Source organism: Aethalodelphis obliquidens, unplaced genomic scaffold (assembly GCF_003676395.1).
Source record: "Aethalodelphis obliquidens isolate GAN/ISIS:26980383/991018 unplaced genomic scaffold, ASM367639v1 scaffold31, whole genome shotgun sequence".
Classification (NCBI taxonomy): domain Eukaryota; kingdom Metazoa; phylum Chordata; class Mammalia; order Artiodactyla; family Delphinidae; genus Aethalodelphis; species Aethalodelphis obliquidens.
The window spans coordinates 21375814-21394631 of record NW_020837975.1 but is presented as its reverse complement, the minus strand read 5'-3'; the positions used below and the strand labels follow the sequence as shown (position 1 = coordinate 21394631).

Below are 18818 nucleotides of genomic sequence, written 5' to 3'. Positions count from 1 at the left end.
CCCTCCTCCACAGGTACCTCAAGCTGTCCAGAGCCTATCACTCCACCAGGTCTCCCCCATCATGCCCCATCAACCTCTCAAGGCTATCTTGGGGAGGTGGGGATGGGCTTCTAATTTCTATACTATTTTACCTTCTTCAAAATGAGCATGGGTTATGTTTCTAAAAAACATTTTCATTTTCAGAAGAAAAGGAAAATGTGAAAAGACCCACTTTTTCTAACTCTGCACTTTTGCTTTAAATCCCCATGAGTCATTGAAAATCCTCTTTTTTTTTTTTTTTTTTTTTTGCGGTACGCGTTCCTCTCAGTGTTGCGGCCTCTCCCGCTGCGGAGCGCAGGCTCAGCGGCCATGGCTCACGGGCCCAGCCGCTCCGCGGCATGTGGGATCCTCCCGGACCGGGGCACGAACCCATATGCCCCGCATCGGCAGGCAGACTCTCAACCACTGCGCCACCAGGGAAGCCCTGAAAATCCTCTTGATTGACGTCTTTGGGCTACAGATGCCAGCATTAAAATACAGAGATGACTGTAATTTGGAAAGTGAAAAACCTCAGCATCCCCTAATCTCACCCCATTTCACCAGTCAAGGCTTGTCCTGGAAGGAGGATGATCTGCAAGTAGATAAAAAGAGAAAAATCTGAAAACCTAAAATCTTGCCACCTGTCACAGGAGGAAAGCTGGTCAGAATCTTATTCTTCTATCTTCCTGGCTTCATCACTCTCATCCTCTTTCTCCATTTTAAAAATGTATCAGTTATTTAGGGCTTCCCTGGTGGCGCAGTGGTTGAGAGTCCACCTGCCAATGCAGGGGACACGGGTTCGTGCCCCGGTCCGGGAAGATCCCACATGCCGCGGAGCGGCTGGGCCCGTGAGCCATAGCCGCTAAGCCTAAGCGTCCGGAGCCTGTGCTCTGCAGCGCGAGAGGCCGCGGCAGTGAGAGGCCTGCGTACCGCAAAAAAAAAAATAATAATAATAATTGAACACTTACATGTTAAAGATGATCTGAGTATACAGAGAGGACACTAAAATGAGAGAAACAGGTTTAAAACAGAAGTTCTTTTATTTGAATACTGAATACATTCTGTTGGTACAGAGTGTGCTGAGGATGAAGTATTTTAAAGAAAGAAAAAACACTGGTAGCAATACAATTAAAATGAAAAAAAATAATTTAAAATATAATACAAATGACAAATAGATACAGTAGCATTCTGTGAAGCCCACTTAGGGTATTCCATCATCTGTAGGTTGTAGTTTAATTTAAGCTTATTTCAGACATGAGTATTTGGAACTGTCAAAAAAAAAAAACCCCAAACCAAAAAACACACAAAACCACATGACACAGCAAATCAAACAGTGTATCACGATTTATTAAATACCTTTAATGAAACCAGTACTTGATGATTAGAAAACAGTTAAACCATTTGTTTAAAAAAAAAAACCCTCAAACCAGTGTCCATATTAGAGGTGACAGTGTTTCTTTTGCAGTTTCTACCATAAAATAAGACCACGGTGAACATTCCATATTGGAATTTATCTTTTCAATACAAAGAGTAGGCTCTGCCCATTACAGCAGAATGACTCAAATTTAGTTTTCAGTTCCTGCGGATTCTCAGAGCAGCAGTAAGACAAGTCTCAGGATCATCATGAGGCTAGATTAAAACAAAAGATAGGCAAGGGGAGGGTGACTCAGGAGGTGTGAGACGGAAGGGTTGTGCGTTCACCTAACCCATGTGGTACTAAACCCTGGCTCCCAGCGTTCTGCCCTCCTTCTACTCCCTGGGGCAGGGGTGATCTCACCATCCCCGGATCCCTGTACTTGAACTTCCAGATGTGACTGAATTAAAAATGTTCACTGAATGAAGGAGAAAAATCAGAACTCACTGTTCTGAAAATCTGGGATGAACCTTTGCGAGAGAAAGGTTTGGAAAGAAACACAAAACTTTCAAAACCTAGTAAAGGCAAGCAACTTGAAAAACTAATCAAGGGGTGATCTAGGGATGTCATAATGACAATCTCAGCTTCTTTCCACGTTTAGGGTCTTGTCTTCTTGACCTATAAACCCTACTTCTGACCCCTTCCACCACCAAGTATCATTATTAGAACAGGGCTATCATTAGAAAGCAGTCCTTTATAATCACACTTTCATTCCCAAATCATAAACATTATATCCAGCCACACTAGAAAATTCTATTGAAAAATAGAAAGGAGAAAATTACCCATTGCATTACCACCTAGAGATTACTAACAATTTGAAATATTACTTCCTATCTTGTTTTTATATACCCAGACTTTTAAAAAATTGAGATCACGCTATATTTGCTTGTTTATTCTGCTTTCATTTCCTATTATGTCAATATTTTCTAATGACACTAAACAGTTTTTGAAAACATGACAGGTAATGCTTGCTCAATATTCCATTAAGTGGACAAAACACCTATTGAACCATTTCCTTGCTGGTGAATTTTCAAGCTGTTTCTAATTTTTCAGTTCATCATGTTTTCCACTAGAAATAAACTTGCAATAAACATCAGTCTTTGTATACATCTCCTTATTTCTTTGGAATAAATTCCAAAAAGTGAAAACGTACATCAAAGAAAATGAACATGTCGATAGCTGTCAACATATAAAGGCAGCTTCCAAAGAATTTAAAACGTTAAGTATAAATTTTTACTTGGTAATGTGCTTAATCTCATGGGCAGAATTACTGAGATTAAGAGAAACTTGAAGCTCCCTATTTATCTTTTTAAAAAATATTAAGTTTTCTCCCTTAAAATTTCAAAGTAACTGCAACAGACTTTCACTTTGTCCAACTCTCTAACAGAGATTATCAGATTTAAATGAATACCTTTACTGTCTCAGACAGGTAAATCCTGAGAAAAAATGAGTCTGAATTTAATTCTTTATTCTGAAAAAGGTAACTGTGTACATGTGATCAGATAGCACAGCAACGCTAAGTGTATTTGATAAAAATGTTCACTCGCACATAAATGTCAACGATTGAATGGATGATATTTTAAGGTTTTATAATCACGCTGATTGTAATACAAATTACTTTGACCTTTAAAGTTAAAACTGACTTTTGCCAAAAATTCAGCACTTCAAAATGACGGCAGAGGAAAGAATAGATCAAAATAAGTTTTTCTTACCTTAAACCTGCAACCAGCCCAGCTGGCATGATTTTCTTGGATCTCTTAAACCTCACCCCCATTATGGTGGCCAGGAAGAAAGCTGTAACTAAAAACCAAACCGGTGCGTGAACCAGCGTTTCAAACATGTTATCAGTGCTTGCTTGGGGAAAAAATGGATTTCATTTCAGCTTTCTAATATAACAACTATTATGTATTGGTACTGAGTTGCTATTTTCTTGAAAAGATAAAGTGCTCTATTAAAACACTTTACAAAATAGCTTATCAAAATAGTTTCTGAGGAAACAAGCACGTTAAAATCCATTCCTGAAATATCTTCAAAAGAAAAGGTCTTTTTCTAACTTAATTTCTATTTATAGAACACTCCTGGGAAGGTCAGGACTGTGTCTTATTCAAGTTTCCTTAGGAACACTAGGCAGTATACCTAGACCCACAAGAGACAGCCAAAAAATGTTTAGTTAGCTGAATGGAAGGAAAAGAATCAGTTTCTAAAGTAAATCTTTAAAGTAAGACCTGATTAATAAAATAATCCTAAGAAAAGGCTGACTGTTTTTATTTTATAGCATTCCATTTTGGAAATCTGATGCCTGAAGAGTACATAAAAACAGCCTAATAATATTAAATTCAGAAGCATTATACCAGCCTTTAGAAGCTAAACCAGCATGATGAGAGAAGCAGTTTTATGGAAGAGATTAGGGCACTGATGTCACAATTTAAGAACTTTCAAGGAAAAATCACTTGCTGATATAAAAAACATGACTGACAATAAAAATACATTAACTATTTAAGTGCATATGCATAAAAAGCCCTATATATATACATACATATATATGTGTGTGTGTATATATATATATTTTTTTGCTGATATATTTTTATCTTCTGACATAATGTCATTATTAAAAATATCCCTTGCTCCTATTTAAAATAAGGGGAAAAAATCCCACTTAATCTCTTCCTCTCCCTCAAACAAAGAACTGGTACAATTTGTCTTCCTTTGTATTTTCTTCCACACCCACCAGGGCACTTTGAATAATCATCAAGTTAAACAGAGACCATTTCCTTGGTGTAGTTTTCCAAATCTTCCCTGTATTTGTCTTTCAACCCAGACAGAAGAAAGCCAAGCATCCTGGGGCTTTAAACACACACAAGTTTGTTCCATTTTCCCTGCGGACATTCTCCTACTATAAGCTCAACAAGGGAAGAAGCTAAAAGAGTCAGCCTTGCTTTTCTAAATCTTAAGGCAAAGTGGGACCTAAAAGCTGTTTGTGAATTAAATAAAATAATGCAAGGCTGTCTCTTTTTAGATATTTTCACAGTAACACAAACTATGCTAATATGCATTTAGGAGCATTAGCAGAAAATCCAGACATAATTCCTTGCTTTTTCTAATTTTATTTTATTTTTCTAGTAACAAGTTTTATAGAAATATTCTTCTGAGTTGGAAGGCCTGGCAGCAACATCATTATTTTTGATCAGGTCTGTGTAGAAAGGAAAAAGAACAGTGTTCTGTCTCTGCACATGCATATGCCCACCTGCCATGTCACCAGTATCTTCTAGTACACCGAGGCTAGGTATCAAAATATTATCCCCAAGCTTTGATTCTCCGTAACTGGGAAAAACGCCTTACTCACACAGGGACAATTTTACGTCTCGCTTGTCATTGGAGACACGGTAAGCTCCACAGCCAGCCAAAAATCCAACGGAAAGACCAGCAATCAAAGACAGAACACCACCTGGTGAAAAAAAGTACGGGCTCAGAGAGAGGATCCCCAAATGAAAGGTATACCTTCATCACTCCACATGTGGAAAAATGCGTTTCTTCCTGGGCACTGTAACTGGACAAAGCCAAGTTAGGTATCGGCTATCCATGGACAGTTTCTAAGACATGACTGTTTCATGGTGAACCCCAAATGTGAGGCAGAGGAACCCCAGGTACATAGCAATGGGAGGGGTAGGTATGGTGATAAAGCCTGCCTGTAGTATTGCTTCTGACAGTGACTGCATGGTCTTGGACAATTACCTGACTTGTTTACGCCCCTCTTTTATTCCCCCTGTTCTCCTTGCCTCCATTTTTTTACTGAGGTTGTGATGATAAAAATTAGATGAAATGATATTTTCAACTCATGGAGATAGAGAGGGGGGCCTATTCAAACCAAGCGATGGTTCTGTCCTGAATAATTAACAAACCTTCCAGCCTCAACACATCAGGACTCAGGGATGGACTGTGACCACAGAGTAACAGGAAGAACCTGGTCACTGACACAGCCAGCCAGCCACCAATCCAACCCCTCCCCCACCCAGCGCCCGCCCTGCTCAGCGCTGCCTGGGGCACTGTAATGGACACGAGCTCTGCAGGGTGCACGTGCCAGTGCCACTGTCACCAACACACACAGTCCCCACTTCTGGGCACTCAATCTATTTAGAATCTTATTGGATTGGAATCCCTAGGGTCAAGGCATCTCTGGGGTTTTTTGTTTTTTGTATTTTTTTAGATTTAAATTTATTTTTTATTTTTATTTTTTTATTGAAGTATAGTTGATTTACAGGGTTGTGTTAGTTTCCGGTGTACAGCAAAGTGATTCAGTTGTAAGGTATCTCTGTTTTTTAAACAGCTACAGGAAGGTCAGATTGCAGCAGGGTTAAGAACCACCCTTAAATTCAGATCGCAGCACCTCCAAAACACACAACCCATCCAGAACAAGAAGCCACATGCACTAGGTTGTAGTCTAATTCTACAGGCAACAAGTGAAGGAGGATGCCTGATAACGGAAGTAATCCTCTCCTCCCACACCCTCCAGCAGCCCCAACACACGCACGCACGAGCACACACACACACTCACACTCACACTCTCTCTCTCTCCCCTTTTCCTACCCTTTGAAAAACCGCTAACGAAGGAAGTAACCCTGATAACCATATAGACCTGAAACTCAAGTCCCCCAAGGTCACCAATATAACACTCTTCGAAATATAACTTCATTTAATGAATTTCTTAAAAATATAAGAAGCAAATATGAGATACCATGACTGCAAATGCTTTTACCTTAAAACAAAGCAAAATAGAAAACTTGATCTTTCATTTTTCTCCATGAAAATCCTTCAATTTATCAACTGGGTTTTTTTTTCCATCTTTGCACAGAGATGAAGAAACCACTTCAGATATCATATCTAAGTAATTTTCCTTTGCAACACACAGTATCAACATAATTCAGTTTTTTGACACTATGAGTATATAAACAAACCAAAAACCTCATTTGACAATGAGTGAGTAGCCCTGAAGAGGGTAAGTCAATTAATTACGCAATAGATATTAACAGGTAAAGGGAGACCCAGATGCCCAGGCTCTGGAATGACAGGCTCTGTCCACTCAGCCCCATGGAACCCCCATCCTTCCGAGAATCCCATCCACCACGTGCTTCTTAGCTTCTCGTCCTATTTACAGACCCTCAGACAATCCTAGCACAACCACCAACCTCCCACCAGGTCGCTTATTAGCTTCTTGTCCTGCTTACAGACCCTCAGATGATCCTAGCACAATGACCAACCTCTCTTTAATGAAAAATCTGGTTTGGGCTCACCTCTCCGCTTATATCCCAAAATGCTTCCGAATGTCACCAGGGCTGCATAACCAAAACCAATCAGGTCCATTGGCAAGGTTCAAGTCTAAAGCAAGGTGGAAGAGACATATTTTACAAGATAAGACTCTGGGGGAGCAAATGTGTATAAAAATGATATGCATTCCACAGAGTTACAGAAATGAATTTCTCTAACCTACTAAGAAAAGGGCAGCTAGATCTTCACTTCTCCCAGCACTCAGTCCCGCCACCCTCATCACTCTCAAGAACGCTCAGGGCGACACCTGAGGCTGATTCTCCTTCCTTATCTTCAAGACTTGCTGTTCCCTCAGCTGTGTACTCCCTTCCACTTCCCCATGAGGACTTCTACTCTGGTTAGCCGGGTCTCGTCACAGGGCCGTGATGCTGCCATCTCCGCTTTGCACTCCCGTGCCTGGAATGTTCCCCCGCTCCCCCACCTCCATCCCCAGCCGCCCTCTACGCCCCATCTCCCTCTGAACCTGCTCCCCTTGTCAGCCGCCCCACAAGCTCCTTAACCACTCCTACCTGCACCGTCCACCTGGTCTGCAGCATCTGCTCTTCTTCCTCTAAATTCCCTGATCTCAGCAACTCCACCTTATAATTCTTTCTTTCGTATTTGTACAGATATTTGTCCCCCCTCCTCCTCACATCGAAAAACAGGAAAGGGGTAATGTGGACGTTTGCTTGTTGACTGAAACAAAGATTTCCTTTCTGTTTTTTGTTCTTTTTTTTGGCTGAGCCATGTGGCACGCAAGACCCTAGTTCCCTGACCAGGGATCAAACCCATGCCCCCTGCACTGGGAGCGCCGATGGAATCTAAACCACTGGACCGCCAGGGAGTCCCCAAAGATTCCCTTTCAACATGTGCTTTGCACTAGCTTGGTTATGAGACAGCTCTCCTGTGGTGGCAGAGATGCCCACGCTTGGTCCATGGTAAACCATTAAAGGGTACAGTGCAGCCCTGGCACGAAGTTAACTGAGTGACCATGACATTCTGCAGGCATCACAGCAGCAGCTGAAACATCCAGGGGCTGGAAGTTCTAAGAAGCTCCACTGAAATCCTGCCTGGGATTCTCTAAGATGTAGGAGAAAGTGTGCTAGCTACAGGCTGGAGACACGGGTTCTGGTCACTAGCGGCTGCTGGGCCCTGGACCACCCCCCATCCCTAAGAACAACTCCCCCAAAGTGAGGGAAATAGACAAGATAAGCTCTAAGGTTCTTGCAGCTTTTTAAATTCTAAGATTCCTGGTGGTGATTGCACATCTTAAGTTTTTTACATCTCTATTTCCTCCCTGGAGAAAGTAGTTCTTTGTATCTACAAGGAATGGTATATGAGAATTCTTTGTATTTTCACAATTTTCTCACTGCTGCCATTCAGGTTAACCTGGTCTTTAATTCTCTGTAGCAACTGGTAACAAACTGACCCAGAAGAATGGAAAAGGGGTCTTGAGTTGATCTCAGAGAGTAAGCTAGCACTTAACTGTGAGGAAGGGTCTGGGGAGGGAGCCCAAGGCACAGGAGGAGGTGATGGCACTGAAAAGGAGGCAATGATGGAAAATCCTCAATGTCTGTGGGACAAAGAATTAAAACAGGATAGTTGTCGATGCCCAAGAAGTTGTCCAGTGGGACTGAACATATAGGAAGGAAGGACCTGTGTTCAAAAACCATTTGTTGACTGAATGATGGATAAACAAATAATGAGGATGATGTTTCTGGGCAATCACCATGTGCCAGGCACCACCCTAAGGCCTTATATGTAACAACCCATTTAATTATCACCACAACCCTACGAGGTAAGTACTATCCCCATTATTATCCCCATTTTCCAGATGAGGTGACTGAAGCACAGAGAAGGCAAGCAGCAGCCCCGAGGTCACACAGCAAAACCAAGATTTCAGACTCAGAGAAGTCTCATTCCTAACCAGCAGTACCTCTGAAAACTGAGTTAGCTGCTGAAAGGATGAATGTGAAAGTGAGCCTGAGGTTCCTCAGAGTTTTGAATTCTGGATTAAGTAATTCTGCTTGGCCTCGGAGCTTAGCCCACGCTGCACCGTCTTCCACCTGGTGACCTACCATCTTCAGCCCTATGAGAGCCTCACGTCCAGTCCTACTTCCTGTCTTTCTCAAAGAGCTCATCACATTCCACAATGCATGCTTGGACTTCAGTAGCATGTGATGTTAGGCAAGTTCCTTAATCTCTGTACCTCAGTTTCTCCATCTGTAAAATAGGGATAATAAAAATATCTACCACACAGAGCTGTTGTGGTGATGAAATGAGTTAATGCTATAAGGCACTCAGAACAGTGCCTGGCACACAATGAACACCCAACAAATACCAACTGCTCATATAATTATTCCTCTCTTTCACACTTATATACATTTTTAAGCTTGACATAAACAAGGGCAATACTATTTCAGCACAGCGAGAAATCAACTGAGGTAGGGTGGATTCATGATGCTGGCATTCATAGACTCAAACCATAATAGTACAACCTGCACTTATACCAAATTCCATCAACGACTTTTTCTTGGGCGTCTTCTGTGTGCAGGCAGCAGGAAGGGATGGAAAGCCCCACTGATGGTCACGGTCCTGGTATGCCAGGACTTCCAGTGCAGCACCATGGAGGCGGCAGCTGCGTGAGGGAGCCCTCAGGAGGAGAGGCACAGGCAACGCAACCAGGAGCTGCACCTACTGAGGCTTGGAGCCTAAAGGAAAATTCCTCCAGGAAGCAGGGACCCAGCTGAGGTCACGGGGAGGGCAGGAGTAAACCAAGGGAGGAGGGTGGCAAGGAAGCACATGTCCTAGGCAGAAGGGAGACATGTGCAAAGGCCTGGTGGCATGAGAAAGCATGGCATGGTTTCAAAATGGAGACAAGTGCAAGGGGTGTGAAAGTGGGGGGGGCTGGTGAGCAAGGGCCAGATCACCCCTGGAAGCCCTGTAAAGGGAGTCTGGTGAAGACAGGCTGGGAGGCAGTAAGCCAAGCAAGGGATGATGGTGGCCTGGCCTGGAGAAATGAGGGTGGAGCGAGGTGGACAGATGTGAGAGGTCAGGAGGTTGACTCAACAAGCCCAGGTGTGGGGAGGGAGCAGGGGGGATAAGCCTCTGGCTTGGACCACTAGGAAGAGGGGAGCCTTGATGCTGTTCCCTGAGACAGGGAACAATGGAACAGCAGCAGGTGTGTGGTGGGGGCAGGAGGGGGGTGCCCTGGAATGATGGAGCTCAACTTAAACATAATCAGTCTGAGATGCCCAACACACAGTCAGGAAGCACCCTTCCACAGAGATGTGAAGCTTATGAGAGAGATCACTCCTCATTAGGTAGTAATTGAGGGACCTAATTCTCTCCTTAAGTTAATCACCTGGGGTGGAAGGCTGGTTCTTCTCCCTCCTCTGAGTCCCCCAGTTCTTCCTCTGACCCTCTCTTGGGGCCCCATCCCTTCTACCTGGTGTAGACTTACTTCCCTTGAGCTTCTCTCTCCTCTGGGCCAGTCAAGCTCCTTGAGGGCTAAGCTCAGGTTCAATTCATCTTGTCTTCCTCACAGCACCAGGCCCACTACCGAGCACTTAGGCAGGTGCTTAGTAAATGCCTGCTGAGTGAATGAGTAAGTGAACCAAAGGAATAACTTCTGCCTTAAGACATTACGTAACTGACCTACCCTCGGTATAGCTCTAGTGCCAGGAAAAAGCCCTTCATCGCCTTAGTGAACTGAGTGTTGTTCTAAGGAGGCAAAATAAATCTATTCTCAATCCTTGTAAGAAGTTTCGTGCTTACAGCGAAAATTCAAACAAAAGGCAATCAGCTCTGGTGCTCCTTTTCCGTGGCAGGACCGTATGTCCTGCTCAGAATCACACAGGAAAGCCAGAGGCTGCGTTAACAAGGGCGGGATGGGCGTGGGTACGAAGCATCACGTGTTCCCATCGCAAACGCTATGCCCAGCCCTTGGAAAGGCCAGAAAGCATCTTGGGTGCAATGCAGCAAATTATTTACTGCACAACGCACAAAACCAGATGAAGGGGCCCTGCCTTGCCCTTAGCCCTCCAAAATTTGGGGAAACCACTAACAGATTTCCCGTAAGCTATTATATAAAAAGCATTTTCACATGCTGAGTATCAATAATTACCTACCTTTGAACTCCTTGAGGCTCGAAAGACACATTTTCGAGTGAAGTCTGGATGGTGCTGGGAAGGTTTAAAACCCTGCCAAGCATTTCTAGATGGTCCAAGAGCCCCACCCTCTTCCCCATCTCTCCTTAGCTCTAGGAAGGTAGGAAGGAGAACAGGTGGGAGATTCAGGACCGCGGAAGGAAGAAACTCCGGCAATTCCCAGGAGGAGGAAAGAAGCGATTCCCCGGGAGAACAGACTCCACCCCCTGCAAAATCCTCCCAAGAATCTCTGCGTCTTTAACTGCCTATTTCTGCACCGATGCATGAAAATTACGGCCAGGAAAGTCTCGATTGCGAGATGTACAGCTCACCTGCAGCCCCGAGCTGTCTCCGCGGCTGAAAAGAGCAAAGTCGGGAGCTAGGTGCGGGAAAACTTCGTACCTGGAGAAGTGAAGCTGACCCCGCCGCCTGCGCCTTCTACTCTGCGCGTTACCTCCCAGTACTGGGTGGGGCCGCTGATTCCAGGAGGCACCGCCCCCGCCCCTCGCGCGCGCATGCGCGGCACTCCTTCCACTGCAGCTCAGCCCTGTCCCGCCCATGCCCGCCGGGCGCCGTGGAGGTTAGTCGGCTCTACCACTTGCAGCACCTGTACTGTAGCATCCCAGGCGATGGCCACACCTGGTCACTCGCTCCGGACCCGGCCACTCGCTTCGGCGACCCGGCTTTTGGTCCTGGCCCTGATCCCGGGACTCGGGTCTGGTGCCTCCTGCCGGACGGACCTGGAGTGACATGCATTCGCAAGGAGTGGGCCTGGGTGTACCAGGGATTCCAGATGGCGAAAGATTTTTAACCATTTAAGAAGTTCCTTCAATATTTAAGGGACGTTTGTGGGACCTCTCCAGCAACCCAGGCGTTTTACATACTCTCCACCAGATTGTCCCCATTTTCAGCGGAGGGAGGTAAGGTTCAGAGAGGCGAAGGGATTTCGTTGTCCACAGACTCAACTCCACAGGGTGCAAAGGCTAGAGCCCGAGTTTGTCTGGTTTCAAAGCCCGAGCACCCTTTATTACACCGCACCATCTACGAAGGCATCTAGATGTGGTGGGGAGACCAGGATCCCGGTTTCATACTTCAAGCCCAGGATTTGCTGGACTTAAGTACCTGAAGGGGAAAAGTACAGAGTGCCAGAATTGAAAGGCACTTTAAATCATCTTTCGTTCCAGAATAATACGTTCTCAGGGATGAACCTTAAATTGATCTGGAATCCTGCATCCTGGCTACAACTTCTCATCTCACTCCAGTTTTGCCTTCCAGGCCACTGACAGTAACTCCAACCCTCTTCCTTATATAATAGCTCTTCAGAGATTTGAAGAAGGCTGTCATCTAGGGCTTATCAAGCAGCTCTAGGGGTGCCGTGGGGCTGGGAATAATAGAATTTCTTAAAATTAAAAAAGAAAGAAATCTTAAGAATATATCTTATACCTTGTGAAATTTGCTGAATCTATTCCTTGTGTTTAAAAGTGCTTCAAGGAAGCAATGAGACTATCTAAGATGAGAAGTCTAAGGTGGGCATAAGGAAATAGGGTTCTGGGAGATTCACAGGAGAGTTGATGGCAGGTGCCAGAATGTGGATGGAGGAAGTGGTATCCTGAACTTTGGCTCCAGGTTCTCCCAGCTCTCCTTCTCATCCCCTTCTTTGCCCATCCTTACCTCAGGGCATGCTGGCACCTTTGCGGGTGCATGCTCTCACTCTGTCTCTCTCTCTCTCTCTCTCCCCCCACCTCCCCACAGACTCCCAGGACACTTTCCCTAACCTGAATAAAACCAAAAACCCTCTTGGGATGCCTCAGTGTCTTTAACTAATATGAACCACCCCCCCAAGTAAATAACTTCCCCCTGGACCCCAGTGCCTGGATGTATAAGATGCTGAGATCCCTTCCACCCCTGTCACTGAGGTCTTAGAGACTGAAAACAGCCGCATGGTATTCCTACTCAAGGCGTTTTCACACAAATCGAAAAGAGCAAGGTGAACAACATGCGGGAACAGGAAGGTTCTTAGGCAAAAGGGCCACTGTCCTCTCAACTCACATGCCTCCAGCTGACATCTACTCCATCTAATGGGAAGGTTAGACAGAGCACGAGACGAGAGTGCAGTAAAGCCTATTCACCTCCACCTCTTTGTAAAGCTGTCTGCTCATGATCCACAGCATATTCTTAACTTCCAATGTGCCATCAACCCTTGGGCAGTCTGGACAGATGTACAGGATAAAGTATGTAGGATTGACAAGGAAGCCAGTTTTATTGAAATAAAGTTATCAAAATATTAAACGTTTAAATCTGTGATATGAGATGTGCTTCATTATTAAATTATGAGATCTAGAAGTGGGTTTTAATAATTACCACAATTTCCAAGTAGTTGTGCACATAAACAATACTCTGAGGTGTCTGTAACATGAATATCTGATTCCTGGGGATGACAGTCACAGGTTCCAGCACTGCTGTGGTTTGCTGCCAATTTTCCTAATGGAAAGAAATGCTAAATTTTACTTAGACGTTGGTGAGTACAGAAACTTCTTTTTCCCATCCAAGTTCTCAGATCTTGTGATTTCTATCTTCAGGCTTCCTTGGATTTGCAGAACTCCCAGTCTCTAGTGATGTAGGGTTTCCTAAGTTGTATTTGGTGGACTTGGATAAAGGGAAGGCAAGGCTGAGAGCCCAGGCAGGACCTCCAAGGACGTCTGCGCCTCAGCGAGTGATCTGGGATCCTCAGCCTGGTCCTCATTTTCAAATGTTCAGAAACTCAGTTTATATCCATTCTTCCAGGGGCACCCTGGCTTTGGAAGATTGATTCGTAAAAACCAAAGTCACAAGGGACTTACTGATTTTTAAGCAAACAAACAAACAAAGCCTGTTTCAGGTCCTCGATTCTTCTCTTCAGATCCCACACGATTACTTACCATTTAGGCCTGTCTCTGCTCATCAGTCCAGAATGAGACAGGCAAGTGCCTCCAAACCAACCAAAAAGTTTACATTTGTGCTATCTGACGAGTCTGCACATAGATGAGCGAAGTCTAGTTCGTATTTGGGCAAAATACCAACAGCCTTTTGTTTTATGATTTCGGCAGTTTCATTAAAATCCTCATAGAAATCCAGAAGACGATCTGAAACTCCATTTTTCAAGTCAAAGTACCTGAGAGCTAGAAAGAACATTTTTTTGTTGCCATGATTTGGTGCATGGCTTGCAGCCGATATACTATAGAAAGCATGATGGTTGGTGAGAGATGACAAAATCAGCTCTACACTGTAAGGGACCGACACATCTGTTATCAAAATTTCTCCTTCTGTTTGCGCACAGAATATTTTGGTCACAACCTCTGAATCAGGAAAAGTGACTTTACTCAGCTTCATAGAACAATCAAGGCAGCCGTAGGACAAGGCATGTCTGTCTGTGTAGGACACCCATGCTAATTCACCAGCTGCTACTTTTGGGTGAATGCTGATTTCATTTCCCAAAAAGACACCACCTTTGGCTGGTTTGGGGGCACTTGCCTGTCTCATTCTGGACTTGTGAGATTGTCTCGAAATGCGCTTTCACATCCCGTTCTCCACCACGCCCAATCCCAAATTCTTTCCCACACAGTGTGCAGGATGCTGTGTGGGTTATGTACGTCCCTGATCCAGTTGTATGTGTCCTTACATTTGTCGTTAAAATAACACAGTCGTTTAGCCTTCTTTTTTGGTGATGGGAATCATGCTTGCGTTAGTAGTACAAACGTTCTCATTTTCATTATCTGACCTCTTAGAAAACATGGTCACAGTTCTCACAGTGTTTAAAAAAAAAAAAAAATTAAACTAGCACTCTTCTGATACAAAGCACAACAGTTAATCCCCAGGCTGGTATCACAGCTCATGCCACCAACGTACAATTTTCTGAAATGGTCGGGTGAGACACATGGCCACAGTAAGTCTTAACAAGGAAGCCATGAGCTTTGAATGTCTTACTAGAAATCCATGAGCTAAGGTAGGGGGAGATCGCCCAAAGCTTTCACTGGAAGGATTACAAATAAAGCCACCATCCAGCAGCAAAAGTCCACTCCCACGCATCCTAAGTATGAAAGATTGTACCTTGGAAAGACGTTAACAAATTTATACCACCTCCTTACTGAGATCTCAACTCCACAGCCCCTCCAGGCTGGGAGGGGAAAGAAAGGGCAACCTGGCCACAGCGGAGGCCACAACTGGAAGACACCCTCCTATCAAAGTGCTATCATCAATCTCTATCTTCCTCTGTACCCAGATGTTGCTGTCAAGGAACTTGGCCTTCCTGGGGCAGAGACTGCGGTCACACAGCGAGTCTGTTCCCAGCGGGAGGGGAGGATGGAGGCCCTGGGTAGGGCGCGGCCGGACCTGGCTCAGACCCAGTCCGAGATCACACCTTGCTCCCGGCCACCTACCCTCTGGGCCAGGCGCTTTGGGGACTGCGCCCAAAGCCACCCAGCGACTCCCGCCAGCTCCCCAGCCCCCACCCGCTCCCTCCTCGCTCTTGCCGGCTTCTCGGGGCGGGTTCTGGAGGCGGCCCCGTGCCTGTTCTCGGCCAGGCGCGTCGTCTCCACGGGCTGCTCGCCCTCACCTGCTTCTGACGCGCAGGTCAGACCCTTTTGTCACCTCCCCGCCGAGGACGCCGCGGAGACCGCTGGTGGGCAACTGCCCCGCGCTCGACAACTGGCCCAAGCATCTTTACGCGAGCGTTTCGGAGCGACCGTTTATAAGGCCCAAGTCCTCTGGGGCGGGCCCACTTTTCCTAAAGCGTACGTTCATTGGCTGAACCCGCCTGACACTCAGCCCTGGGCCGGCGTCCTGTTGACCCTGACGGCGACCTCTCAGAATCCTGGGAAGTTTGGCGTCTTCGAAGGCAGCGGAGCCGCGGCGCCTCAGAGGGTTCCCGAGGGCCGTGGAGCCTGCGAAGGCTACCTCCGCCGGCTGACGCCTCAGCCTTCGCCCCGCGCGCCGGTCTCGGGCTTCACGGAAATGAAAACAAGCCAAGAGTAAAACAAAACCAGTACAAATCCCCAAGTCAAAGCAGCTACAATCAAATTCAAGGAAAGCAAAGGTAAATGAGTTTTCTCAGTATAATTAAGCAAGAGTCATTTTTTGGCAGAGGCAAAGTAAACAACTGAATTTCAAGGGGGTGAATTCAAGAAAAGGTGAAACGGGAATCTAACTTCAGTTATAGGATATTTATACCGATTTCTTTTTAGACCTTGATAAGCAGAAGTTCGCTGTCAAAGAATCCAGCTTTTCTTATTTGGTTGCCTTTCCTACAAACGGCAGCAGGGGGCACTAGATGCTCTAGTTTCATTCAGGTAGGCGAGGCGTTTTAAACCTTGTTAGAGTTATTATCAAACTCCAAATGGTTTCCTCTTAGAAAACAGGGCGGTGGTCTGACTAAAAGGATGTAGGAGGACTTCCCTGGTGGCGCAGTAGTTAAGAATCCACCTGCCAATGCAGGGGACACAGGTTCGAGCCCTGGTCTGGAAAGATCCCACGTGCCGCGGAGGAGCTAAGTCCGTGAGCCACAACTACTGAGCCTGCGAGCCACAACTACTGAACCCCACGCGCCTAGAGCCTGTGCTCCACAAGAGAAGCCACCGCAATGAGAAGCCCCCGCACCGCAACAAAAAGTAGCCCCCGCTCGCCACAACTAGAGAAAGCCTGTGGGCAGCAACAAAGACCCAACGTGGTCAAAAATAAATAAATTAATTAATTTTTAAAAAAGAATGTACCAAAAAGGTAACAATTTCTGCACTACAACCTGTTGACTAAGGATTACAGTTTCCTGAAATATTGTGATGGGGAGAAAAGGTCAATTACAGGACCTAAGGGGGAATTTTAAGGTGGGCTCTAAAAGAGACAGGCAGTGGAGAGTGAACAGGGTACCGCTGACTCCCTGTCCTAGCCCTGCCATCTGGACTCATTTTGAACTTTTGCCAGGAACACGGGACTTTCCGTGCTACTGGGACTGAGAGGTTTCCTGGAATTTGGCACTTTACTATAAACAATAATGATAGTAACTAACGTTTAATGAGTATTGTGGGCCAGCCACCTTCTGAGCATTTAATCCTCCCAATAACCCTCCGGGGTAGATACTGTGTCATCCCCATTTTACAGAGGAGGAAACTGAGGCAACTTGCCAAAGGTCATGCACACAGCTGAGAAGTGTCAGATCCATGTTATAGAAAAGAGTGTGCATGCAGGCTCTGCAATCATTCTGCCTGGGCGCCAATCATGGCTCCACTGCACATTTTATTAAGAGAGGAAAGCACAAAACATTATGACTGGCACAGAGGAAATACTCAGTAGTGTTTGGTATTATTATTAAAAGTGGTCCTTGCTCTCCAAGAGTTTAAAATTTACTTTAAGAGGTTGGTAAGATTCATAAGGCAGTAGAGATGCCTATTGAATGGGTGAATGGGACAGAGAAGAGATGTGTGGAAGTATTTGGAGGAGGGAACAGCTGTGAAACAAGAGTGGTTAGATCTGGGTCACAGGTCACTCAGCATGGCCCCTGCTTAAATGAGTAATCTGCATGTCATCATTAGAAGGTGATCTCAGATCATGAATGGCTTGAGCTAATCACTATAATCTTTGTGTTTGGTTATCATATGGGTGGGTGTGTTTAATTAAAAATGTAGTCGATTTTTACTAGTCACTAAAATTGTCTTAAGGAATGGTATGGTATCTACTCTTTTAGCTAGAGGAAGCATTTATTAATTTATTAATTTTTCAGAGAAAGCATTTATTAATTTCACAAAACTGTTGCATGTTCTATGGTCAGGCCCTTCAAGATGGCTGTTCTCCTGCTCTCTGTGCATCCCCTGCTTGAGCAGGCCCTGCTTCCCTCACATAACTATTCAATCCTCTTAATTATAGGGCTGAATTAGTCCCTGGTAACTGAGCCCACCTGATGTCAATCCCCCCCGTAAATGGTAGCCTCCTTCTCCCCTGAGTAGCAAAGACTGTTGCCATGTCCTGTCCTCTGGACGCAGTGGGGAGTTTCTCCAGGACCCTTTGTAGGATTCCCCATGTCCAATAAACCATTGATGTCTCTATCACTGTCTCTGGGCTCTGCCGTCCGGAGGCTGGACAACTACAAGACTTGCAGGCCTGTGGGATACAGCCCAACAGATGTCAAGCCATGGAAAAGGAGTCTGAGTTAGAATAGGACTCTGAGAGTTAGAGACTGACTCTCGAGGGGGATGGCAAGAGGTATTATAATTGAAACCTGAAGTCTGAGAGGCAAGGAGTCAGGGGAACCGCATTGTGGGTAGCAGGAATGGCCTGAGCAAAGGCCCTTCGGTGGGGAAAGGGCTCCATGCCTTTTGAGAACCAAAGGAGGGTGTTTGGTTGGGGCTAGAGAATTGTGAATTAGAAGCAGAATAAATTGGTTTAGCAACGAGCTGTGTTCATAAAGAGCTGGGCTGAGTATGGTTTCCTGCTTCTGAGTCTTCTATTTAAATCTGGACTGTGCAGTCGCCAGATGTTGCTGCGGGGAAACTTCCCATCATGGGGTGAGGGGTAATCTTTGCGTGCATCTTGCTTTCCATTGGTTGTCCTTAACTGAGTTTAACGCTCTGTGTCTGTGTGTGCTTGAACCCAGAAGAGCCTCTGTTTTGGATGAAGATGACTCCTGACTCTTCTCTTTTGCTTAGCAGGAAAAGAATGGTAAAATGGATTTACATTCGTTCACTAGCATACTTGTCTAACTTCATCTTCCCCAAAAGATTTCTTAGAATAAAAAATAAAAACAAATATTAGGGCTTCCCCGGTGGCGCAGTGGTTGAGAGTCCGCCTGCCGATGCAGGGGACACGGGTTCGTGCCCTGGTTCAGGAGGATCCCACATGCCGCGGAGCGGCTGGGCCCGTGAGCCATGGCCACTGAGCCTGCACATCCGGAGCCTGTGCTCCGCAACGGGAGA

The 18818-nt window shown here is 45.4% G+C and overlaps 1 protein-coding gene and 1 long non-coding RNA gene across 12 annotated transcripts in view; one reads left to right on the top strand and one right to left on the bottom strand.

The window, feature by feature from the left end:
- Positions 1 to 1039: 1039 nt before the first annotated feature.
- TMEM14A (transmembrane protein 14A) lies at positions 1040 to 11341 on the bottom strand. 9 transcript variants are annotated; one of them, XM_027127496.1, is made up of 6 exons: positions 10197 to 10855; positions 8670 to 8956; positions 6721 to 6805; positions 4776 to 4877; positions 3145 to 3232; positions 1040 to 1647 (listed from the first exon to the last, which is right to left on the bottom strand). In XM_027127496.1, exons 3-6 carry the CDS (start codon positions 6788 to 6790, stop codon positions 1608 to 1610), a joined length of 300 nt encoding a protein of 99 aa, XP_026983297.1. In that variant the 5' UTR covers positions 6791 to 6805; positions 8670 to 8956; positions 10197 to 10855; the 3' UTR covers positions 1040 to 1607. The 9 variants fall into 9 exon arrangements, with proteins under 9 accessions (XP_026983297.1, XP_026983296.1, XP_026983295.1 ...); XM_027127495.1 differs by having other exon boundaries at positions 8812 to 8956; positions 10197 to 10854; XM_027127494.1 differs by lacking the exons at positions 8670 to 8956; positions 10197 to 10855 and adding an exon at positions 11214 to 11341.
- A 4222-nt stretch (positions 11342 to 15563) lies between these two features.
- LOC113631205 (uncharacterized) overlaps positions 15564 to 18818 on the top strand; it is a 79961-nt gene continuing 76706 nt past the window's right edge. For all 3 annotated transcript variants that reach the window (XR_003437218.1, XR_003437216.1, XR_003437219.1), the window contains exon 1: positions 15564 to 15952. This is a non-coding gene — a long non-coding RNA (uncharacterized LOC113631205). The remainder of the gene's footprint in view (positions 15953 to 18818) is intronic.

Bases quoted from the DNA above. Each gene is read 5' to 3' on its own strand.
- TMEM14A (XM_027127494.1), bottom strand. From the start codon at position 6,790: ATGGACCTGATTGGTTTTGGTTATGCAGCCCTGGTGACATTCGGAAGC. The intron at 4,878-6,720 runs GTGAGCCCAAAC...TTTTTTCACCAG, and splicing joins TTTGGGATATAAGCGGAGAG to GTGGTGTTCTGTCTTTGATT. The intron at 3,233-4,775 runs GTGAGTAAGGCG...TTTGGTTTTTAG, and splicing joins AGACGTAAAATTGTCCCTGT to TTACAGCTTTCTTCCTGGCC.